Genomic DNA, 25,768 nt, shown 5'->3' on the forward strand with positions numbered 1-25,768 from the left:
ATGTGAATGAACAGTGTACTCAAAAGTTAAAATTGAACTCTTCTTTGAATATCTCAAGGAATCCCTGAGAAAAATAGGAATAAATTATTGTACCTAGTAAAATGTTTCTTTCAAATGTAGTTAAATATGATGACTATTATTACAGTTTATTTTCTTTTTTTAAAAAATAAGTTTATTTATTTATTTTTGGCTGCATCAGGTCTTCGTTGCTGCTTGTGGGCTTTCTCTAACTGTGGCAAGTGGGGGGCTACTCTTCGTTGTGGTGCGCGGGTTTCTCATTGTGGTTTCTTCTGTTGTGGAGTATGGGTTCTAGGCATGCAGGCTTCAGTAGTTGTGGCATGCAGGCTCGGTAGTTGTGGATCACGGGCTCTAGAGCGCAGGCTCAGTAGTTGTGACGCATGGGCTTAGTTGCTCCGCGGCATGTGGGATCTTCCCGGACTGGGGCTGGAACCTGTGTCCCCTGCATTGGCAGGCGGATTCTTAACCATTGTGCCACCAGGGAAGTCCCTACGGTTTATTTTCTAAAAAATTAAAAATAAGAAGAAACCTATTGAAAAATAAATATGGGTAGATGTAGTTATGCAATGTCATATAAGGATATAAATTCCTAATATGAAGGTTTAGAAATTACAGAATTTAGTTTTGGGAAATTTATTCTTTTTTCTCATCAAGTTGGAAAAGAGGATTACAGTTGATTCTCATTATTTGTGGTGGTTGTGTTCTATAAAGTTACCAAACAGTGGATTAGTGAAAAATAGGCCATTGGTTTTTGGAGAAATGCAGGGTTAGGTTCCTTCAAACCTCTGGTCAGAACATTTTCATCAACTGATCAGTACAAAACCTTGTTTTATGTGTGTTTTCATTTAAAGATTCCTTATTTAATATATATTGGTGATCGATTAACACTGAACTTATGACCAATAGCACTGTAACTAACTCATGCCTGAATGAAACTTACCACATGTTTCCTACATAAAGGACGTCAGAGCCTTCTTGCACTTAGGAACACTAGGCAGCACTATGCTTAGGGAACATTTTAAATAGCAAAGTCACCAATAAAAAGCCCCCAAATATGAAAAATGTACTAAATAGATCACAAGAAGGACACTTGTTTGTAGCATGAGGGCTGGAATTAGAAGGCAGAATGTCGCCTTGTTCTACCTCAGCTGGGAATGTGCATGTCAAGCAACTCACTTTTCGTAGCTCTGCATGTCTGCAGATGACCTCAGAAACACAGTATTGATTTGGGGGTTACAAATAAATTTTAGCAAATAGGCGGAATCTGTGAATAATGAGGATTGACTGTATTTTCTGACATAAATATATTTCTCTAAAAATGATTAAGTTGGTTTTCTTGAGACAATTTGAGAATTGGAATTATTTTTATTGGAATATAGCAAATGACTTCATGGATTTTAATACAGAATTAGAAAAGAATCTGTTTTACCACCATTTTAGAATATGTGAAAGTGTTAAAAAACATTTTCTCGGGCTTCCCTGGTGGCGCAGTGGTTGAGAGTCCGCCTGCCGATGCAGGGGACGCGGGTTCGTGCCCCGGTCCGGAAGGATCCCACGTGCCGCGGAGTGGCTGGGCCCGTGAGCCGTGGCCGCTGGGCCTGGGCGTCCGGGGCCTGTGCTCCGCAACGGGAGAGGCCACAACAGTGAGAGGCCCGCGTACCGCAAAAAAAAAAACATTTTCTCCATTATCTTCAAGTTTTTGTGAGATGGCTGGATATATTTTAGAAATGTTAATTTAGAATTTTATTCTTAAGTGAAGGCAGTAAAGGGAAAAATAATTTTCATCCAGTGCCTTTTTAAAATTCCTTTTATAAATAACCTCAAGTTCCAAAATGCACTTATTTTTGTTTCATTTGGTATAGTCTGAATGTTTACAGGAAAATAATGAAACCAAAAGTAACAATTGGCAAAAAGTGAAGTTTGCACTGGATATGGCTTTTTTTTTTAAGTTATTGAATTTTTTTAAAATTAATTAATTATTTTTTGGCTGCGTTGGGTCTTTGTTGCTGTGCGCGGCCTTTTCTCTAGTTGTGGCGAGCGGGGGCTACTGTTCGTTGCAGTGCATGGGCTTCTCATTGTGGTGGCTTCTCCTGTTGCAGAGCACGGGCTCTAGGCGCGCGGGCTTTAGTAGTTGCAGCACGTGGGCTCAGTAGTTGTGGCTCACAGGTTCTAGAGTGCAGGCTCAGTAGTTCTGGCACACGGGCTTAGTTGCTCCATGGCATGTGGGATCTTCCTGGACCAGGGCTTGAACCCGTGTCCCCTGCATTGGCAGGCAGATTCTTATCAACTGCACCACCAGGGAAGCCCCATGGCTATTTTTTTAAACGGTAGTTATCACTAAAATTATAGTCTTATTGGTGACTTTGCAAGAAACTGAGATTATTGAATTTCTTTTAAGGGAAAAATCCCAATTTAAACAGATACCTGATAAGGTGGTTTGGCCTAGCCACCCTGTCCTCCTTTTTTTTTCCTTTATGCACTTTCCTTTCTTTCTTTTTTTTTCCTTTTTTCCTTTAACATCTTTATTGGAGTATAATTGCTTTACAGTGTTGTGTTAGCTTTTGCTGTATAACAGAGTGAATCAGCTATATGCATATGTATATCCCCATATCCCTTCCCTCTTGCGTCTCCCTCCCACCCTCCTTATCCCACCCCTCTAGGGTGTAGCACAGCACCGAGCTGATCTCCCTGTGCTATGCAGCTGCTTCCCACTAGCTATCTATTTTACATTTGATAGTGTATATATGTCATTGTTACTCTCTCACTTTGTCCCAGCTTACCCTGCCCCCTCCCCATGTCCTCAAGTCCATTCTCTACATCTGCATCTTTATTTCTGTCCTGCCCCTAGGTTCATCAGAACCATTTTTTTTTCTAGATTCTATATATATGCGTTAGCATACTGTATTTGTTTTTCCCTTTCTGAGTTACTTCACTCTGTATGACCAACTCTAGGTCCATCCACCTCACTACAAATAACTCAATTTTGCTTCCTTTTATGGCTGAGTAATATTCCATTGTATATATGTGCCACATCTTCTTTATCCATTCATCTGTTGATGGACACTTAGGTTGCTTCCATGTCCAGGCTGTTGTAAATAGTGCTGCAATGTATATTGTGGTACATGACTCTTTTTGAATTACGGTTTTCTTAGGATATATGCCCAGTAGTGGGATTGCTGGGTCGTATGGTAGTTCTATTTTTAGTTTTTTAAGGAAACTCCATACTGTTCTCCTTAGTGGCTATATGAATTTACATTCCCACCAACAGTGCAAGAGGGTTCCTTTTTCTCCGCAACCTCTCCAGCATTTATCGTTTGTAGGTTTTTTGATGATGGCCATTCTGACTGGTGTGAGGTGTAACCTCACTGTAGTATTTTTGTTTGTTTGTTTGTTTGTTTTTTTGTGGTACGCGGGCCTCTCACTGCTGTGGCCTCTCCCGTTGCGGAGCACAGGCTCTGGATGCGCAGGCTTAGCGGCCATGGCTCATGGGCCCAGCCGCTCCGCGGCATGTGGAATCTTCCTGGACCATGGCACGAACCCGTATGCCCTGCATCAGTGGCGGACTCTCAACCACTGCGCCACCAGGGAAGCCCTGGATTGGATTGTTTGTGTTTCTGATATTGAGCTGTATGAGCTGCTTGTAAATTTTGGAGATTAATCCGTTGTCAGTTGCTTCATTTGCAAATATTTTCTCCCATTCTGAGGGTTGTCTTCGTCTTCTTTATTTTTTCCTTTGCTGAGCAAAAGCTTTGAAGTTTCATTAGGTCCCATTTGTTTATTTTTGTATTTATTTCCATTTCTGTAGGAGGTGGGTCAAAAAGGATCCTGTTATGTTTTTTTGTTTTCTTTGTGGTACGCAGGCCTCTCACCGTTGCGGCCCCTCCCGTTGCGGAGCACAGGCTCCGGAGGCGCGGTCTCAGCGGCCATGGCTCATGAGCCCAGCCGCTCCACAGCATGTGGGATCCTCCTGGACTGGGGCACGAACCCGTGTCCCCTGCATTGGCAGGCGGACTCTCAACCACTGCACCACGAGGGAAGCCCCCCTTGTTATGTTTTATGTCATAGAGTGTCCTGCCTACATTTTCCTCTAAGAGTTTTATAGGGTCTGGCCTTACATTTAGGTCTTTAATCCATTTTGAGTTTATTTTTGTGTATGGTGTTAGGGAGTGTTCTAATTTCATTCTTTTACATGTAGCTGTCCAGTTTTCCCAGCACCACTTATTGAAGAGGCAGTCTTTCCTCTATCGTATACTCTTGCCTCCTTTATCAAAGATAAGGTGACCATATGTGTGTGGGTTTATCTGTGGGCTTTCTATCCTGTTCCATTGATCACTGTTTCTGTTTTGTGTCAGTACCATACTGCCTTGATTACTGTAGCTTTGTAGTATAGTCTGAAGTCTGGGAGCCTGATTCCTCCAGCTCTGCTTTTCTTAAGATTGCTTTGGCTATTCGGGGTCTTTTGTGTTTCCCTACAAATTGTGAAAATTTTTGTTCTAGTTCTGTAAAAAATGCCATTGGTAGTTTGATAGGGATTGCATTGAATCTGTAGATTGCTTTGGGTAGTATAATCATTTTCACAATGTTGATTCTTCCAATATAAGAACATGGTATATCTCTCCATCTGTTGGTTTCATCTTTAATTTCTTACATCAGTGTCATAGTTTTCTGGATACAGGTCTTTTGTCTCCTTGAGTAGGTTTATCCTAGGTATTTTATTCTTTTTGTTGCAGTGGTAAATGGGAGTGTTTCCTTAAATTCTCTTTCAGATTTTTCATAATTAGTGTATAGGAATGAGAAAGATTTCTGTGCCCTAATTTTGTATCCTGCTACTTTACCAAATTCATTGATTAGCTCTAGTACTTTTCTGGAAGTATCTTTAGGATTCTCTATGTATAGTATCATGTCATCTGCAACAGTGGCAGTTGTACTTCTTCTTTTCTGAACTGGATTCCTTTTATTTTTCTTATCTGATTGCTTTGGCTAAAACTTCCAAAACTATGTTGAATAATAATGGTGAGAGTGGGCAACCTTTTCTTGTTACTGATCTTAGAGGAAATGGTTTCAGTTATTCACCATTGAGAATGATGTTGGCTGTGGGTTTGTCATATATGGCCTTTATTATGTTGAGGTAGGTTCCCTCTGTGCCTAGTTTCTGGAGAGTTTTTATCATAAATGGATGTTGAATTTTGTCGAAAGCTTTTTCTGCATCTATTGAGATGATCATATGGTTTTTTTCCTTCATTTGTTAATATGGTGTATCACGTTGATTGATTTGCATATATTGAAGAATCCTTGCATTTCTGGGATAAACCCCATTTGATCATGGTGTACGATCCATTTAATGTGCTGTTGGATTCTGTTTGCTAATTTTTTGTTGAGGATTTTTGCATCTGTGTTCATCAGAGATATTGGCCTGTAGTTTTCTATTTTTGTGACATTTTTGTCTGGTTTTGGTATCAGGGTGATGGTGGCATAGTAGAATGAGTTTGAGAGTGTTCCTCCCTCTGCTATATTTTGGAAGAGTTTGAGAAGGATGGGTGTTAGCTCTTCTCTAAATGTTTGATAGAATTTGCCTGTGAAGCCATCTGGTCCTGGGCTTTTGTTTGTTGGAAGATTTTTATTTATTTATTTTTTGTGGTACGCCGGCATCTCACTGTTGTGGCTTCTCCCGTTGTGGAGCACAGGCTCCAGACGCGCAGGCTCAGCGGCCATGGCTCATGGGCCCAGCTGCTCCACGGCATGTGGGATCCTTCCGGACCGGGGCACGAACTCACGTCCTCTGCATCGGCAGGCGGACTCTCAACCACTGCGCCACCACAGAAGCCCCCTGTTGGAAGATTTTTAATCACAATTTCAATTTCAGTGCTTGTGATTGATTGGTCTATTTATATTTTCAGTTTCTTCCTGGTTCAGTCTCAGAAGGTTGTGCTCTTCTAAGAATTTGTCCATTTCTTCCAGGTTTTCCATTTTTTTGGCACATAGTTGCTTGTAGTAATCTCTCACAATCCTTTGTATTTCTGCAGTGTCAGTTACTTCTCCTTTTTCATTTCCAATTCTGTTGATTTTGAGTCTTCTCACATTTTTTCGTGATGAGTCTGGCTAATGGTTTATCAATTTTGTTTATCTTCTCAAAGAACAAGCTTTTAGTTTCATTGATCTTTGATGTTTCCTTCATTTCTTTTTCATCTGTTTCTGATCTGATCTTTATGATTTCTTTCCTTCTGCTAACTTTGGGGTTTTTTTGTTCTTTCTCTAATTGCGTTAAGTATAAGGTTAGGTTGTTTATTTGAGTATTTTCTTGTTTCTTGTGGTAGGATTGTATTGCTATAAACTTCCCCCTTAGAACTGCTTTTGCTGCATACCATAGCTTTTGGGTTTTTGTGTTTTCATTGTCATTTGTTTCTAGGTATTTTCTGATTTCCTCTTTGATTTCTTCAGTGATCTCTTGGTTATTTAGTACTGTATTGTTTAGCCTCCATGTGTTTGTATTTTTTACAGTTTTTTTTTTCCTGTAATTGATATCTAGTCTCATAGCGATGTGGTTGGGAAAGATACTTAATATGATTTCAGTTTTCTTAAATTTAGTAAGGCTTGATTTGTGACCCAGAATATGGTCTGTCCTGGAGAATGTTCCATGAGCACTTGATAAGAAAGTGTATTCTGTTGTTTTTGGATGGAATGTCCTATAAATATCAATTACGTCCATCTTGTTTAATGTGTCATTTAAAGCTTGTGTTTCCTTATTTATTTTCATTTTGGATGATTTGTCCATTCGTGAAAGTGAGGTGTGAAAGTCCCCTACTATTATTGTGTCACAGTCGATTTCCCCTTTTATGGCTATTAGCATTTGCCTTGTGTATCGAGGTGCTCCTGTGTTGGGTGCATATATATTTACAATTGTTATATCTTCTTGGATTGATCTCTTGATCATTGTGTAGTGTCCTTCCTTGTCTCTTGTAACATTCTTTATTTTAAAGTCTATTTTATCTGATATGAGTATTGCTACTCCAGCTTTCTTTTGATTCCCATTTGCATGGAATATCTTTTTCCATCCCCTCACTTTCAGTCTGTATGTGTCCCTAGGTCTGCAGTGGGTCTCTTGTAGACAGCATATAGACGGGTCTTGTTTTTGTATCCATTCAGCCAATCTGTGTCTTTTGGTTGGAGCATTTAATTCATTTACATTTAAGGTAATTATTGATATATATGTTCCTATTACCATTTTCTTAATTGTTTTGGGTTTGTTTTTGTAGATCTTTTCCCTCTCTTGTATTTCCTGCCTAGAGAAGTTCCTTTAGCATTTGTTGTAAAGCTGGTTTGGTGGTGCTGAATTCTAATAACTTTTGCTTATTTGTAAAGGTTTTAATTTCTCCATCGAATCTGAAAGAGATCCTTGCTGGGTAGAGTAATCTTGGTTGTAGGTTTTTCCCTTTCATCACTTTAAATATGTCCTGCTACTCCCTTCTGGCTTTCAGAGTTTCTGCTGAAAGATCAGCTATTAATCTTATGGGGATTCCCTGTATGTTATTTGTTGCTTTTCCCTTGCTGCTTTTAATATTTTTTCTTTGTATTTAATTTTTGATAGTTTCATTAATATGTGTCTCGGTGTGTTTCTCTTTGGGTGTATCCTGTGGGTGGTACTCTCTGCTTCCTGGACTTGATTGACTATTTCCTTTCCCATGTTAGGGAAGTTTTCGACTAATCTCCAAATATTTTCTCAGACCTTTCTCAGAACGCTGAGTTCCCCCCATCCTCCTTTCCATTCTGTAGGCTTGCCAGCTTTTTCTGTCTCAGAGTCTTTACACTTGTTCTGCCTTTCACCTGAACACCTTTACCCCTGCATAGCTAGTTTTTTCTTGTCTTCAGGTTTCAGCATAAATGTTACTTCCTGTGAGAGATCTCTTCAGGTCATCCTGCTAGCGTTACTCTCTCTCATTTCACCCTGTGTTATGAAACCCTTTTGTATCACAATCTGAATTTATTTATCTTCTGTGTCCCTTTCTTTTCAAGGGATCTTGTTTGTTTTGTTCACTGCTGTTTCCCCAGTGCCTGGCATACTGTATTTTGGAAATAATTGTTATATTCCTTGTTTCACTCAGTTTTAGATATAAGTTTTTAAAAATTTTAGAGCACTACTATATTTATGATGAATAAGATAATTGGATTTTGTCCATTCTAGCTAGGAAACCATTGACTGCAGTAGTTTCACAAGCTATACCAAAGTCTCCTCATCTGAACCAGGATCCTCAACAGGTACATATTTTTCTGTCAGTATATTTATTATTTTGATATAGAATGTTCTATAATTTGTAATGATACTATAGAAATACAGGAGTCTGAAGCTATGTTGGTTCATGACCTCTCCTGTATCTTAGTGATTTTTTTTATTGCATTGCTTGGCCAAAAGAAACCTAGCAGTTCCTTTTATTTAGTTAGTAGTATTAAAAACTTAGTAATTTGGTAAGCATTTTGTCCTTTTTTTCCAGTGTTATTGAGATATAATTGACCATATAACATTGTATTAGTTTAAGATGTACAACATAATGATTTGATATATGCATATATTGTGAAATGGTTATGATAAGCATTTTATTTTTAAATAAACACAGTTACTAATGGAATGCATGCACTTGTTGGGCACTGTGCAACTTCTCAAAGCTTGGAATAGATTCAGTTTCTGGGTCCACATTGATTTTTGTATGGCAATTGATTTTTATCATAGCCATTTCCTAAAACCCAGCTTCACAAAGATATGATGTCACTGACAGAAATGACGTGAAATCTGATGTTGAAACTGAACTACCTTGAGTTTGCAGTTTGTTCCGTTTCTGACAGATGTCTAATGACACTGTGTTTCCCTCAAATTTAAAATATCTTGTGGAGCCTCTGTTGAGTTCACTGTGGCACCCCAAAGTACCTTGTTATACCAGTTTGGGAACCATGGAAATAATATAAAAAGTAATAGTACTAATTAGGATGAAATGAAATTCTACAATAAGTTATCTAGGTTAGTGTTTCTCAGTGAAGATGCTTTTAGCACTTTTGAAGAGACAGTTCTTTCCTTGTTTCATTTACCCCCAGTTTGTATCATATTCTATTTTCCATGTTACTGTTTTTTTAATAATATCAATTTTTTCCTCCTTTTTTTTTAAATACAGAAAAAGGTAAAGAAAAAATAAAACTTACCATACCACCTGGAGATAATTACTATTAACATTTCCAGCATTTTTGGCCTAATTTAAAAAATATGGTTAGATTGATAGGTACAAATAGTTTTATATCCTTTCTCCTTAATATCATATTGTATTTTCTCACATTATTAAGAACACTTACACATACCTTTTAAAGGTTACTTATCATTCCATCTCGTGGATATCCTTTGCTTTGGACAAACAGTTCCCTATTTTGGACATTTAGATCATTTCTAGCATTTTGCTTTTGTAAATAAAACTTTAGTAGATGTTTTTGCACATAAATTATTGTTTACGTTTAGTTATTTCCTTAGATTTGATTCTTAGAAATGGAACTGATAATTTGAGAGGCCAAGAACAACTTTCTTAGATTGTTGATATAAGTCAAATCAAAATATCTTAATGTTTTACAATATGAATATTTGTTTCATTTCATATTTACCAGTACTGAGATCTTTTAAAATTCTTCCTAAGTGAAATAGTATTTAATCAACACTTAGTTTTTATTTCTTTGATTATTAGTAATGGTGACCTTATATTTCTTACATCTAAAAAAATCTATATTTTATTTCTAAGTTACGATTACCTTTTGGCTTATCTTATATTAATGTTCTATTCCTAAGATGATGAAAGAAAATGAAGTTGAACCAAGTAAATCACTTCAGTCTTTGCAGGTGAGTTAACTTTTAAAATGTAACATAGCCAGAAATTGTATTCGTATATATAAGTATGGCATGTAATTATACGTTTGTATTCTATATTGCCAGTTTTCAAATTTATTTGTAATTAGTTACCCTTTTATACTCATTTAGATGAGCCTACTGTCTTGTATAAGTGTCCTGTGTAGTCAGTAGAATTTGGGTAAATAACAAATATTTTATCATAAAGCTAATTTTTCAAACTTGCAAGCATTACCTAATCCAAGAATTGTCATTGACAATTACAACTGCATCTGCAGGCTCTGTTGCCTAGAACAGTACAAAATAAAACAAAATCCATTGTGGTGACTCAATCATTTTTCACCCTTATATTACAAGATCAAGTATAAAATAATGAACAGTCAGCAGCTGCTTACAAATGATCACATTCTTACTGGGTTTTTTTCACTTGAAAAAAATACGGTTTAGGGCTTCCCTGGTGGCGCAGTGGTTGAGAGTCTGCCTGCTGATGCAGGGGACACCGGTTCATGCCCTGGTCTGGGAGGATCCCACATGCCGTGGAGCGGCTGGGCCCGTGAGCCATGGCCACTGAGCCTGTGCGTCTGGAGCCTCTGCTCCGCAGTGGGAGAGGCCACAACGGTGAGAGGCCTGCATACCGCAAAAAAAAACAAAACAGAAAAACAGAAAAAAACGTTTTCAACTTTTTCAAGTATAATTATCACAAAGTATAAATTGCAAATTAACACTATCACTGTTTTTCCCTCCAGGATGAGTTGCCATTTAAATAAATGTCATATATATATATATATATATATATATATTTTTTTTTTTAAATAAATGTCATATATTTTTAAAGCAAAATATTTTATAATCTCAAAATAATGAAAAAGGTCTTAGAATCTTCTGCAAAAAAAAAATTTAAATCTTTTTAGCATTAATATCAAAGTACATTTGTGTTTTTATAATAGCTTTCTTGCTACAACTCTCTGAATCAAACTCTTCATACACACCTAGTGATAGAAGGAACTTTCAAAACTTAAAATTAGGGTGCGCTTAATATTTAATGCCACCTTCACCTTATTGCTGTAAGTGTGATTAGTCACACAAAGCAAAGGAGCTAGAAGATACAATATACTAACTAATTTTTTAAACTCACTATATTCAAAAATGCTAGTTCTAAAATATGAGTTGAATGTTTTTAAGAGCTACCTGATTGGCAGTTGTGCTTATGTATATTGTTATAAAAGGAAAGTGACTATTATTTGAATAAATACACTATTTTACCTCTTTTAGTGGCATATTTTTTCTCCATATTTGTTAAACATAAAGAAATTACTTCTACAGTTGAGTTCATTTTCTGAGTCTGTAGTTCATATTAGAAATTATGGCTATTTTATATAGTTACTTGATGAACTAAAAATGACTAGTTGCTGTTGTCTGTATCTTGTGTTTTATGGTGGCTAGAAGATGATTCTCTCTTTAAATAAACTATTACACTTCTTTAATTTTACGCTAATTTTTGAATTAAATAATCTGCATTAACTTAAATATTAGTATGGGATTTATAACATACCCAGCAATGTTAAAAAAGAATTCAATTAAAAGTTTAGAATTCCAATTTTCTAATATGCTGAGTTTTTAAATTAACTAGTATAGTACTTTCTCTGCTAGAGCACTCCTTTGCCGGGGGTTGCTTATTGTATGTATGTATATAGAGAAGCAAGATGGAGATGACAAGTATCATCATTTTGAAAGGGCAGACTTAACTTTAAGTTTGAGGAATATTTTCCCATCAAACTCATAAACACCTACAAAACTATTTTAGCTAACATACTTATTGATATTTTATCCTAGTTCTTTTCCTTGGGCAGTGAAGAAGAGACTGCTTTTCTAGCTGTTATTCCTAAACAAATGGAGAGAGAAACCTGTGACCCCAAGGTAAAATTTGTGAAGAATTGATTTTCTAAGCCACCGTGTTTTCCTGCTGTTTTTTTACACAACTGTCAGAGTTTTCATAAGCAGAAGATTAGTGAGCAAAATGAATTAACCTGGTTTTAAGAACAAGAGACACTAATGACTCCTACCCCTTTTTTTGGTCTTGAGGCCTCTCTCTGTTACTAATGAACTAATAATGCGTTATGTATGCATAGGATATCCTAGGGATTGGGCACAAAGATATGTAAAGTACAGTTAATGAATGTTCTGTGTAGAACAAAGTGAAGATGTTTATAACTTTTAATTCATTATAGTTTACTCCACCACTTTTACTTCAGGCTGAAGGGATAGAAGTATATATAACCCAAGCTCTGAGTAATGCTACCCACTCCACAGCAAAAATTGATAGAGACAACAGCATATAAATGGTTGGGTTTTGTAAATAGTGATTCTATTCTTAAAACTCAACAGATCTCTGGAAAGGATCTACATAGCATCAAAGAAAGCAAGGCACCTGTTTGTTTGTAGAAAATTTGTATTCCACATGAAACAAAGCAGAAATATACAGTCTTTAAAGGTTTAGACTTTTTTTTTATTGATATATGTTATGTTTTAAAATTCAAAATAATGTTTTCAACAAAACTCTTGTTTCAGAGGCAATTTAGTTCCTTTCAAATGTGTGATTTAGAATCCTCATTTTTAAATAAGAGAATTTTCAGATTATGTATTTTTGTCATTCTGTTAATTTATCAGTTAGAAATAAATTCATTCTTTATGTACATTCCTTTGACTCTACATACTCTTATTTTTCCACATTCTGGGTAGGCTTTGTCACCCTGCACAGAGTAAAAATCCTAGAACCCTCAATGGGGCAGCAGAGAAAGCCATCTGAAGTCTGAAAGCAGACCAAGTCTCTGAGGGGGTGAAAGCACCCCTCTGAGGTACATGTCTGTCTTGGTACTCTTAGGCCTTTGTTCTCAGAGCTATAGGATCAGATCATCTGGGAAGCTGGGAACCCAGCATCCCTCTTGCTAATATTCTGATAGTTTACAAAACCCTTAAAGGAAAATGCTTCCTCTGTTCCTTCTCTCTTCCCTTCCTATTATCATGTGTTTATTGATTGCCTCCTGTATTCCAAGCATGGTATTAAATGCAGGTGATATCCTGATGAAGCAGAAGCGTCTTTGCCCTCAAGGAGCTTGCAGTACAGTTAGTATACAGATAAGAAGAAACTTCATTGTAGTGTAATGTGATGTCTACAATGGAAAGTTGTGGGGAATTCCCTGGCAGTCCAGTGGTTAGGACGCCACGCTTTCACTGCGAAGGGCCCGGGTTTGATCCCTGGTCAGGGAACTAAGACTCCACAAGCCATGCAGTGTGGCCAAAACAAAAATAAAAAACCAAAAATGTTGTGTAATGTATAGTGGAAGCATAGAGGAAGGAGCACCTGTGTCTTTCTGGCTTAATCAACCCATTATCATTACACTCCTTGTGTTTGTAAAAAAACAAAAAAAAAATCATACTTATTAATGTTGACCTTGAATGCAGTTAAATCACTGCACTTTATTTATTTTTTAATGTTTTATTTATTTTTATTTATTTATCTTTGACTGTGTTGCTGTGCGCGGGCTTTCTTCTAGTTGCCACTAGCAGGGGCTGCTCTTCGCTGTGGTGCTCTGGCTTCTCATTGCAGTGGCTTCTCTTATTGCAGAGCATGGGCTCTAGGCGCGTGGGCTTCTGTAGTTGTGGCATGCAGGCTCAGTAGTTGTGGCTTGTGGGCTTTAGCGCACAGGCTCAGTAGTTGTGGCACATGGGCTTAGTTGCTCCGCGGCATGTGGGATTTTCCCGGACCAGGACTGAAACCCATGTCCTCTGCATTGGCAGGCGGATTCTTAATCACTGTGCCACCAGAGAAGCCCCAATCACTGCACTTTAAATTAGTCTACCCTTAACATATTTTAGGATAATAGGAATATTTCCTGGTTTTCAGTATTAGTCTCTTAGTAATTATTTACATTAACTAATATTCAATAGAAAGCCGAATTATGCATTATTTTCTTTGTATGTGTGTATTGTAAATATGTATACTTATGTAATACTCATTTTTAATAATTTACTATAGCCTGTTGAATTTCAAGGGCATCAAGTGAAAGGATCAGCTGCTAGTGCTGTGATAGTGAGAGGACACAGCTCACAGCTTGAATGCAGTCAGTTTCCAGATAGCATTGTGTATGAAAACTGCACGACAAACAGTTGTTTTTTGACACCAGAGTTGCCTAGCACTTGTATGCAGATTGACTTCTTTCAGGTAAAAAAAAAAAAGTATATATATATATATATATTTAGTTTATTTAATTTATTTATTTTTGGCTGCATTGGGTCTTCAGTTGCTACGCATGGGCTTTCTCTAGTTGCAGCGAGTGGGGGCTACTGTTCGTTGCAGTGCGTGGGCTTCTCATTGTGGTGGCTTCCCTTGTTGCGGAGCATGAGGTCTAGGCACGCGGGTTTCAGTAGTTGTGGCACGTGGGCTCAGTAGCTGTGACTCACGGGCTGTAGAGCGCAGGCTCAGTAGTTGTGGCACACGGGCTTAGTTGTTCCGTGGCATGTGGGATCTTCCTGGACCAGGGCTCGAACCTGTGTCCCCTGCACTGGCAGGTGGATTCTTAACCACTGCACCACCAGGGAAGCCCTTAAAAATATTTTTATAGCTGCATCTTACCAAATCATTTTCTTTATGTCAATACTAAATTTTGTAAAGAGAGTATATTTAAATCTTTGTACAGTTGTAAGTTAAAAAAAAGTTTAGTAAATTGACAAGAAATATCATATCTTAAATCAAACTAAATAAGACAAAAATATTTGAAAGATTTACTGCCTTTTTAGGATCAGGAACTTAAAGGATTACTTTTCACTTCAGACAATAGTAGAAATTTATGACAAGAACAGATAGGCAGATTACATATAGAAAATATATTTAACAGCTAGCAGATTTTTTTTCCTTCTAATATCCACCCCTCTCCCCACTAAGTAGGACACCAAGTACCTCTCATTGCTACCCAAATAGAAAAGGTTATGGAGAAAGGATGTATGCATATATTTGAAACAGTAACTGTTAAAGAGACTTTTTTAAACTTTTCCCTTTTTTATTAAAGCATAATGCACATACAAAATAAGTGCACAGACTGCAAGTGCTCAGCCCAATAATTGCCACAAAGTGAACACACCCATGTAACCTCCACCCTTAAGAAATAGAGCATTACCAGCATCTCAGAAGTACCCCTTCTGCCCCCTTTCAATCACTACCCCTTCCATTCTCCCCAAAGATAACCACCATTTTGACTTATAATACCATATATTAGTTTTGCTTTTAAAACTTTAAATAGAGTAATACACAGTGTTTTTTTTGTGTGTCTGCCTTCTTTTGTTCAACATTGCAGTTTTGAAATTCATCCATGTTGTTGCTTGTCGCTGTAGTTTATTCATTTTCGTTGCTGGTGTAGGATTCCATTGTGTAAATACACCCCAATACATTCTTCAGTTGTTTAGGTCGTTTGCCTTTGGAGGTTATCACAGATAATACTGCTGTGAATAATCATGTACTATCATGAATGTGTATACACATGACATGCTTCTGTTATTTACACTACCTAGAAGTGTGATTATTGAGTCACTAGATATGCATGTCTTTACTTTTGGTAGATAATGCCAAACTGCTTTCCAAAATGGTTATTAGAGTTTATATTTTCTATCAGGAATGTATGAGAGTCCCCATCACTCTACATCTTCATTAACACTTGGTGCTGACAGTTTTTTGTTTCGAATTTTAGCTATTCTGGTGGGTATGTAGTGTTATTTCATTGTGGTTTTAATTTGCATTTTCCTGCCTAATAATGAGGTTAGGACCTTTTTGTATATTATTAGCCTTCTCTGTAATCCTCTCTCATGAAGTGTTTGTTAAGCTTTCTTCCTCAGTTTTTAATTGGCGTGCTTATCTTCCCTGACTCTGACTTATCTTTCATTCTTAATGATGCCTTTGATGAATGGAAGTTTATAATTTTCAATACAATACAATTTATCTGTTGTTTCCTTTCTGATTATTGCTTTTTTGTCTTATTTTAGAAGTCTTTCTCTACCCTAAGGTCATAAAGATACTCTCATGTTATCTTGTAGAAGCTTTATAATTTTGCCTTTCACATTTTGATCTGTAATTCACCTATAATTGATTTTTTTTTTTTTTTTTTTGCGGTATGCGGGCCTCTCACTGTTGTGGCCTCTTCCGTTGCGGAGCACAGGCTGTGGACGTGCAGGCTCAGCGGCCATGGCTCACGGGCCCAGCCACTCCGCAGCATGTGGGATCTTCCCGGACCAGGGCATGAACCCGTGTCCCCTGCATCGGCAGGCGGACTCCTAACCACTGCACCACCAGGGAAGCCCTTCGCTTGGATTTTTAATGTTATATTTAGTGGAATATTCTTTTATATTTATTTGAGCATAGTGTTTTATTGTATTTCGTACTGTTTTGTTTTCTTGTCTTTCTATGAACACAATACTTTTTATTAACCTTTTTAAATTTTTAAATTTAATTTTATTTTTTTATACAGCAGGTTCTTATTAGTCATCAATTTTACACACATCAGTATGTACATGTCAATCCCAATCGCCCAATTCATCCCACCCCAGCCCCCCAATGGCATTCCCCTCTTGGTGTCCATACGTTTGTTCTCTACATCTGTGTCTCAACTTCTGCCCTGCAAACCGGTTCATCTGTACCATTTTTCTAGGTTCCACGTATATGCGTTAATATACAATACTTATTTTTCTCTTTCTGACTTACTTCACTCTGTATGACAGTCTGTAGATCCATCCACGTCTCAACAAATGATCCAATTTCATTCCTTTTTATGGCTCAGTAATATTCCATTGCATATATGTACCACATCTTCTTTATCCATTCATCTGTCGATGGGCATTTAGGTTGCTTCCATGTCCTGGCTATTGTAAATAGTGCTGCAACGAACATTGGGTGGCATGTGTCTTTTTAAACTATGATTTTCTCTGGATATAAGCCCAGTAGTGGGATTGCTGGATCATATGGTAATTCTATTTTTAGTTTTTTAAGGAACTTCCATACTGTTCTCCATAGTGGCTGTATCAATTTTCATTCCCACCAACAGTGCAAGAGGGTTCCCTCTACTCCACACCCTCTCCAGCATTTGTTCTTTGTAGATTTTCTGATGATGCCCATTCTAACTGGTGTGAGGTGATAACCTCATTGTAGTTTTGATTTGCATTTCTCTAATAATTAGTGATGTTGAGCAGCTTTTCATGTGCTTCGTGGCCATCTGTATGTCTTCTTTGGAGAAATGTCTATTTAGGTCTTCTGCCCATTTTTGGATTGGGTTGTTTGTTTTTCTAATATTGAGCTGCCTGAGCTGTTTATATATTTTGGATATTAATCCTTTGTCTGTTGATTCGTTTTCAAATATTTTCTCCCATTCTGAGGGTTGTCTTTTCATCTTGTTTATGGTTTCCTTTGCTGTGCAAAAGCTTTGAAGTTTCATTAGGTCCCATTTGTTTATTTTTGTTTTTATTTCCATTACTATAGGAGGTGGATCAAAAAAGATCCTGCTGTAATTTATGTCAAAGAGTGTTCTTCCTGTGTTTTCCTCTAAGAGTTTTATAGGGCCCGGTCTTACATTTAGGTCTCGAATCCATTTTGAGTTTATTTTTATGTATGGTGTTAGGGAGTGTTCTAATTTCATTCTTTTACATGTTGCTGTCCAGTTTTCCCAGCATCACTTACTGAAGAGACTGTCTTTTCTCCATTGTCTATCCTTGCCTCCTTTGTGATAGATTAGTTGACCATAGGTGTGTGGGTTTATCTCTGGGCTTTCTATCTTGTTCCATTGATCTATGTTTCTGTTTTTGTGCCAGTACCATATTGTCTTGATTACTGTAGATTTGTAGTATAGTCTGAAGTCAGGGAGTCTGATTCCTCCAGCTCTGTTTTTTTCCTTCAAGACTGCTTTGGCTCTTCGGAGTCTTTTGTGTCTCCATACAAATTTTAAGATTTTTTGTTCTAGCTCTGTAAAAAGTGCCATTGGTAATTTGATAGGAATTGCATTGAATCTGTAGATTGCTTTGTGTAGTATAGTCATTTTCACAATATTGATTCTTCCAATCCAAGAACATGGTATTTCTCTCCATCTGTTGGTATCATCTTTAATTTCTTACATCAGTGTCTTACAGTTTTCTGCATACAGGTCTTTTGTCTCCCTAGGTAGGTTTATTCATAGGTATTTTATTATTTTTGTTGCAATGGTAAATGGGAGTGTTTCCTTAATTTCTCTTTCAGATTTTTCATCATTAGTGTATAGGAATGCAAGAGATTTCTGTGCATTAATTTTGTATCCTGCAACTTTACCAGATTCATTGATTAGCTCTAGTAGTTTTCTTGTGGCATCTTTAGGATTTTCTATGTATAGTATCATGTCATCTGGAAACAGTGACAGTTTTACTTCTTCTTTTCCAATTTGTATTCCTTTTATTTCTTTTTCTTCTGTGATTGCCGTGGCTAGGACTTGCAAAACTATGTTGAATACTGGTGGTGAGAGTGGACATCCTTGTCTTTTTACTGATCGTAGAGGAAATGCTTTCAGTTTTTCACCATTGAGAATGATGTTTGCTATGGGTTTGTCATATATGACCTTTATTATGTTGAGGTAGGTTCCCTCTATGCCCACTTTCTGGAGAGTTTTTATCATAAATGGTGTTGAATTTTGTCAAAAGCTTTTTCTGCATCTATTGAGATGGTCATAATGGTTTTTATTCTTCAGTTTGTTAATATGGTATATCACATTGATTGATTTCCGTCTATTGAACAATCCTCATATCCCTGGGATAAATCCCACTTAATCATGGTGTACGATCCTTTTAATGTGCTGTTGGATTCTGTTTGCTAGTACTTTGTTGAGGATTTTTGCATCTATATTCATCAGTGATATTGGTCTGTAATTTTCTTTATTTGTAGTATCTTTGCCTGGTTTTGGTATCAGGGTGATGGTGGCCTCATAGAATGAGTTTGAGAGTGTTCCTTCCCCTGCAATTTTTGGAAGAGTTTGAGAAGGATGGGTGTTAGCTCTTCTCTAAATGTTTGATAGAATTTACCTGTGAAGCCATCTGGTCTTAGACTTTGGTTTGTTGGAAGCTTTTTAATCACAGTTTGAATTTCATTCCTTGTGACTGGTCTGTTCATATTTTCTGTTTCTTCCTGGTTCAGTCTTTGAAGCTTATACCTTTCTAAGAATTTGTCCATTTCTTCCAGATTGTCCATTTTATTGGCATAGAGTTGCTTGTAGTAGTCTCTTCGGATGCTTTGCATTTCTGTGGTGTCTGTTGTAACTTCTCCTTTTTCCTTTCTAATTTTATTGATTTGAGTCCTCTCCCTCTTTTTCTTGATGAGTCTGGCTAATGGTTTATCAATTTTGTTTATCTTCTCAAAGAACCAGCTTTTAGTTTTATTGATCTTTACTATTGTTTTTTTTTGTTTCTATTTCATTTATTTCTGCTCTCATCTTTATGATTTTTTTCCTTCTGCTAACTTTGGGTTTTGTTTGTTCTTCTTTCTCTAGTTCCTTTAGGTGTAAGTTTAGATTGTTTACTTGCGATTTTTCTTGTTTCTTGAGGTAGGCTTGTATAGCTATAAACTTCCCTCTTAGAACTGCTTTTGCTTCCTCCCATAGGTTTTGGATCATCGTGTTTTCATTGTCATTTGTCTCTAGGTATTTTTTGATTTCCTCTTTTATTTCTTCAGTGATCTCTTGATTATTTAGTAATGTATTGTTTAGCCTCCATGTGTTTGTGTCTTTTACGTTTTTTTCCCTGTTATTCATTTCTAATGTCAAAATGTTGGGGTCAAAAAAGAAGCTTGATATGATTTCAATTTTCTTAATTTTACTGAGGCTTGATTTATGACCCAAGATGTGATCTATCCTGGAGAATGTTCCGTGCACAACTGAGAAGAAAGTGTAATCTGCTGATTCTTGTTGGAATGTCCTATAAATATCAATTCAATCTATCTGGACTATTGTGTCATTTAAAGCTTGTGTTTCCTTATTAATTTTCTGTTTGGATGATCTGTCCATGTAAGTGAGGTGTTAAAGTACCCCACTATTATTGTGTTACTGTCGATTTCCTCTTTTAGAGCTGTTAACAGTTGCCTTATATATTGAGGTGTTCCTCTGTTGGGTGCATATATATTTATAATTGTTATATTATGGGATTGATCCCATAATCATCGTGTAGTGTCCTTCCTTGTCTCATAACATTCTTTATTTTAATGTCTATTTTATCTGATATGAGTATTGGTACTCCAGATTTCTTTTGGTTCCCATTTGCATGGAATATCTTTTTCCATCCCGTCACTTTCAGTCTGAATGTGTCCCTAGGTATGAAGTGGGTCTGTTGTAGACAGCATATAGATGGGTCTTGTTTTTGTATCCATTCAGCAAGCCTGTGTCTTTTGGTTGGAGCACTTAATCCATTCACGTGTAAGGTAATTATCAATATGTATGTTCCTATTACCATTTTCTAAATTGTTTTGGATTTGTTTTTGTAGGCCCTTTTCTTCTCTTGTGTTTCCCACTTAGAGAACTTCCTTTAGCATTTGTTGTAGAGCTGGTTTGGTGGTGCTGAATTCTCTTAGCTTTGCTTGTCTGTAAAGCTTTTGATTTCTCCATCGAATCTGAATGAGATCCTTGCCGGGTAGAGTAATTTTGGTTGTAGGTTCTTCCCTTTCATCACTTTAAGTATATCATGCCACTCCCTTCTGGCTTGTAGAGTTTCTGCTGAGAAATCAGCTGTTAACCTTCTGGGAGTTCCCTTGTATGTTATTTGTTGTTTTTCCCTTGCTGCTTTCAAGAATTTTTCTTTGTCTTTAATCTTTGCCAGTTTGATTTCTATGTGTCTCGGCGTGTTTCTCCTTGGGTTTATCCTGTATTGGACTTGCTGCGCTTCCTGGGCTTGGGTGGCTATTTCCTTTCGCATGTGAGGGAAGTTTTCGACTGTAATCTCTTCAAATATTTTCTCGGGTCCTTTCTCTCTCTCTTCTCTTTCTAGGACCTATATAATGTGAATGTTGTTGTGTTTAATGTTGTCCCAGAGGTCTCTTAGGCTGTCTTCATTTCTTTTCATTCTTTTTTTATTCTGTTCCACAGAAGTGAATTCCAGAATTCTGTCTTCCAGTTCACTATCCATTCTTCTGCCTGAGTTATTCTGCTATTGATTCCTTCTAGTGTAGTTTTCATTTCAGTTATTGTATTGTGCATCTCTGTTTTTTGGTCTTTAATTCTTCTACGTCTTTGTTAAACATTTCTTGCATCTTCTTGATCTTTGCCTCCATTCTTTGTCCGAGGTCCTGGATCATCTTCCCTATCATTTTTCTGAATTCTTTTTCAGGAAGGTTGCCTATCTCCACTTCATTTAGTTGTTTTTCTGGGGTTTTATCTTATTCATTTATCTGGTACATAGCCCTCTGCCTTTTCATCTTGTTCATCTTTCTGTGAATGTGGGTTTTGTTCCACAGGCTGCAGGATTGTAGTTCTTCTTGCTTCTGCTGTCTGCCCTCTGGTGGATGAGGGTAACTAAGAGATTTGTGCAAGTTTCCTGATGGGAGGCACTGGTGGTGGGTAGAGCTGACTGTTGCTCTGGTGGGCAGAGCTCAATAAAACTTCAATCTGCTTGACTGCTGATGGGTGGGGCTGGGTTCCATCCCTGTTGGTTGTTTGCCCTGAGGCAACCCAACCCTGGAGCCTACCTGGGCTCTTTGGTGGGGCTAATGGCTGACTCTGGGAGGGCTCACGCCAAGGAGTACTTCCCAGAACTTCTGCTGCCAGTGTCGTTGTCCCCACGGTGAGCCACAGCCACCACCCGCCTCTGCAGGAGACCCTCCAACACTAGCAGGTAGGTCTGGTTCAGTCTCCCCTGGGGTCACTGCTCCTTCCCCTGGGTCCCGATGTGCACACTACTTTGTATGTGCCCTCCAAGAGTGGAGTCTCTGTTTCCCCCAGTCCTGTCAAAGTCCTGCAATCAAATCCCACTAGCCTTCAAAGTCTGATTCTCTAGGAATTCCTCCTCCTGTTGCCGGACCCCCAGATTGGGAAGCCTGACGTGGGCCTCAGAACCTTCACTCCAGTGGGTGGACTTCTGTGGTATAAGTGTTCTCCAGTCTGTGAGTCACCCACCCAGCAGTTATGGGATTTGATTTTACTGTGATTGCGCCCCTCCTACCATCTCATTGTGGCATCTCCTTTGTCTTTGGATGTGGGGTATCATTTTTGGTGAGTTCCCGTGTCTTCCTGTCGATGATTGTCCAGCAGCTAGTTGTGATTCTGGTGTTCTCACAAGAGGGAGTGAGAACACGTCCTTCTACTCTGCCATCTTGGTTCAGGGCCACAAATTTCGCTTCGTCCTTAATTTTCTCCCACCAAAAGTATCAGCTTTTGTGAAGGCACCATCAGTGGCTCCTTGTTTGTTGTATTTCCAGTGCCTCACTCTGTGCCTGACAAATAGAAGCTATCCATGAATACCTTTTTTTGTTTCTAATTGGAGTATAGTTGCTTTACAATGTTGTGTTAGTTTCTGCTCTTTATTAATCTTTATTTTTGGCTTTATTGGGTCTCCCTTGCTGCACGTGGGCTTTCTCTAGTTGCGGTCAGTGGGGGCTACTCTTCGTTGCAATGCCCAGGCTTCTCGTTGTGGCTTCTCTTTGCAGAGCATGGGCTCTAGGCACCGGGCTTCAGTAGTTGTGGCACACGGGCTCTGTAGTTGTGGCTCGTGGGCTTCAACAGTTGTGGCTCGTGAGCTCTAGAGCGCAGGCTCAGTAGTTGTGACGCACAGGCTTAGTTGCTCCACGGCATGTGTGATCTTCCCAGACCAGGGCTCAAACCCATGTCCCCTGCGTTAGCAGGCGGATTCCTAACCACTGTGTCACCAGGGAAGTCCCCACAGTACATTTGTTTCAATGCTAAATCCTAGTGTGATCTTTCTGAAGGCATTTAAACAGCAGAATTGCTTAATATGTGTAATGTTAACAATGCACAAAGTCATATTTAAGTCATCATTCTTTGAATAGTATTACTACTTTGCATATAGTTGCACTTGCACAGGCAAAGACAACTATGTCACAGATGTTGCCTGTGCTATTAGAGATGTAAAAATGTCATTTTTGAGGTGCATCCCTATTTCAAAGTTGTTAAGATGTAAGAAACTTGAGTCATAAGAATTGATGAAATATAATGTACCCTGCTTTTCCGGAAGGGAACTGGCTTTATAACATATTTCTTTCTGTTTGTCTGTGTCTCAGGTTATAACTATAAACTATATGTGTAGAGAGAGATAGGTAAAGATATGGATATGCACACACATTTTTTCTGAACTGATAAGTAGATCTCTCTTTTCTAGTTCCCAGATGAAGAAAACTTTCCAAAAGGAGGTACTAGCTTTAATATTGAAGAGAATTTTCAAGTGACAGCTGAGTCTAATAAGGACTCAGTTGAAAATGATTGTAAGTAAATTATAAATAAAATGTAACATTAAGAAGTTATTTGACATTGAACAAACTATGTAAAGATCCATGCTTTTTTTTCCCCCCACAGCAATTTTAGATTTCCCTCCTAAAGATTCAGAGCATTTATATAATTATTTGGATTATAATTTAAAATCAACAGAGAGGACTTCGTGGGAAGCAAATAAGGTATAATGTAAACAAAGGTTTTTTTGTTGGTTTTGTTGCCTGCACCCTGCGGCTCATGGGATCTTCGTTCCCTGACCAGGGATTGAACCCAGACCCCAGCAGTGAAAGTGCTGAGTCCTAACCATTGGCCCACCAGGGAATTCCCTAAACAAAGTTTTAACAGTTGTGAGTAAAAAATTTTTGTGGTCTTATAAGAAATGACTCTACTAAAAACTAAAATGATAAAATTCTTAAGACTAGATGATTTTTTTAACATGATCAAGAAAGTTTATGAACAACCAACCATGATTATTTTAGTAATGAAACAGCACAGAATAATTTTTGTTAGAATAAATAACAAAATATGGATTACTGCTATCTTCTTTGTTATTCAAATGTTTTATTTTTTGCAGTGTGACATGAAATGCGAGGCATACATAATTAGAAAGGAAAAAATAGAATTAGATGAATCAATTAAAAATGAGGGCTTCCCTGGTGGCGCAGTGGTTGAGAGTCTGCCTGCTGATTCAGGGGACATGGGTTCGTGCCCTGGTCCGGGAGGATTCCACGTGCCGCGAAGCGGCTGGGCCCATGAGCCATGGCCGCTGAGCCTGCGCGTCCGGAGCTCCGCAGCGGGAGAGGCCACAACAGTGAGAGGCCCGCATACCACAAAAAAAAAAAAGAGAGGTTTAAAAATAATTTTGTAAAGGAGCTGAAGATAAGATAAACTTGAAAAGTTAATAGCTTTCTTAAACCAAGTAGAAAATATACCAGAAAAAGAGTCCCAAGAGTAGTAACAAATGATATGCAATGAAGTGCCTAGGCATGATCTTAATTGGAAATGTGTGGAACATGTGTGAAATGAGCAATGAAATTTTACTGTGAAATATAAAATGTATGAATAAATAGGAATTCAGCAGTGTTTACTGAATGCCTTCTATAGGTCAGGAACTTGTTAAGACTTGGATATAGAGTGTTGGACAAAACAGGAATGATCTCTGATTTTAAAGGCCAGCAGGGGAGAGAGATGTTACTCCAGAGAACAAACAAACTGAGATAATTGCTATACAGAAAAGTTGTGAAGATACTCTGAAATTATAGGGGAATCTACTTTATAGATGATTAGGAAGGCTTCTCCAGCTGTGGCAGCAGAAGGGGGAAGAACATACCCCGTACAGAAACAGCAAGTGTAAATACCCTGCGATTGAAAAGAGTTGGGTGGGTTCAAGAATGTGAAAGGAGATCAAAGTAGCTGGATTGTGGAAAGTGACAGGGAAAGTGGTAATTAAATGAAATTGGGAAAGGGAGCAGGACCAGACATACAAAGCCTTGCAGGTCAGGTTAAGAACTTTGATATTGCTCTGTGTTCCCCGGGGAAATCACTGAAGGGTTTTCAGCAGAACACCCATTACATTTACATTTTTAAGAGATCTTGCTGGCTGCTGGGTGGAAGATGCATGTGATGGGCACTGTGGTGGAAGCCAGGGAACCAGTCAAGAGGAGCCGTAGACGATAGTGACTTGAAATAGAGATTGTGGCAGTGAAAGTGTAGAGCAGTTGATAAATAGATTTAAGATAAATTTTTGAGTTAGAAGCATGGATGTTGCTGGCTTGGATGTAGAGAGTAGGATGAAGGAAGGGCAGGAGAAAGACTCCTGGCTATTTTGACTTAACAGCGTGGACTGAGGTGGGTTTACTGAGTGGAGTAAGATGCAGGACTCTATTAGTTGGCTAGGGTTGCTGTAACAAAATAAGCCACAGGATAAGTGGCTTAAACAACAGAAATTTATTTTGTAACAGTTCTGGAAGGTAGAAGTTCAAGATCAAGTTTCTGGTGAGAACTCTATTCCTGGCTTACAGATGGCTACTTTTCACTATGCCCTCTCACTATGTCCTCACATGTCCTTCCTTGGTATGTGCACATGGAGAGAGAGAGAGCAAGAGAGAGCACAGCGAGTGAGAACTCTCTTGTTATAAGGACGCTAATTCTGTCAGATTAGGGCACCACTCTCATGACCTCATTTAGCCTTTATTACCTCTTAAAGGCCCTGTCTCCAAATACAGTCACACTGGGGGACAGGGAAAGGAAGAAAGCAATAATAAAAGGTGTTGAGTCCAGCTGGGAACCCTCTAAGAGGCCTATAAAACAAAACTCCGAATTGTCCTCCCAAAGAATGAGGAAAGTAAGGTATTTATGCACCAATTCCCATCCCTCTTTGGCTGAAGATTACTCC

The 25,768-nt window shown here is 38.0% G+C and overlaps 1 protein-coding gene across 9 annotated transcripts in view; it reads left to right on the forward strand.

The window, feature by feature from the left end:
* Nucleotides 1-25,768, forward strand: part of ZGRF1 (zinc finger GRF-type containing 1) — a 70,729-nt gene that overhangs the window by 18,039 nt on the left and 26,922 nt on the right. For 4 of the 9 annotated variants that reach the window (XM_073804960.1, XM_073804959.1, XM_073804961.1 and 1 more), the window contains 5 exons: nucleotides 8,198-8,271; nucleotides 9,833-9,883; nucleotides 13,926-14,111; nucleotides 23,264-23,366; nucleotides 23,458-23,555. In XM_073804960.1, the coding sequence (XP_073661061.1) occupies nucleotides 8,198-8,271; nucleotides 9,833-9,883; nucleotides 13,926-14,111; nucleotides 23,264-23,366; nucleotides 23,458-23,555 (512 nt within the window). Of the gene's footprint in view, nucleotides 1-8,197; nucleotides 8,272-9,832; nucleotides 9,884-11,722; nucleotides 11,807-13,925; nucleotides 14,112-23,263; nucleotides 23,367-23,457; nucleotides 23,556-25,768 lie in introns of all 9 variants that reach the window. The other 5 variants (XM_073804964.1, XM_033856750.2, XM_033856754.2 and 2 more) reach the window with 5 other exon arrangements.

The sequence above is a fragment of the Tursiops truncatus genome, chromosome 5, assembly GCF_011762595.2.
Source record: "Tursiops truncatus isolate mTurTru1 chromosome 5, mTurTru1.mat.Y, whole genome shotgun sequence".
In the NCBI taxonomy this organism is placed as follows: domain Eukaryota; kingdom Metazoa; phylum Chordata; class Mammalia; order Artiodactyla; family Delphinidae; genus Tursiops; species Tursiops truncatus.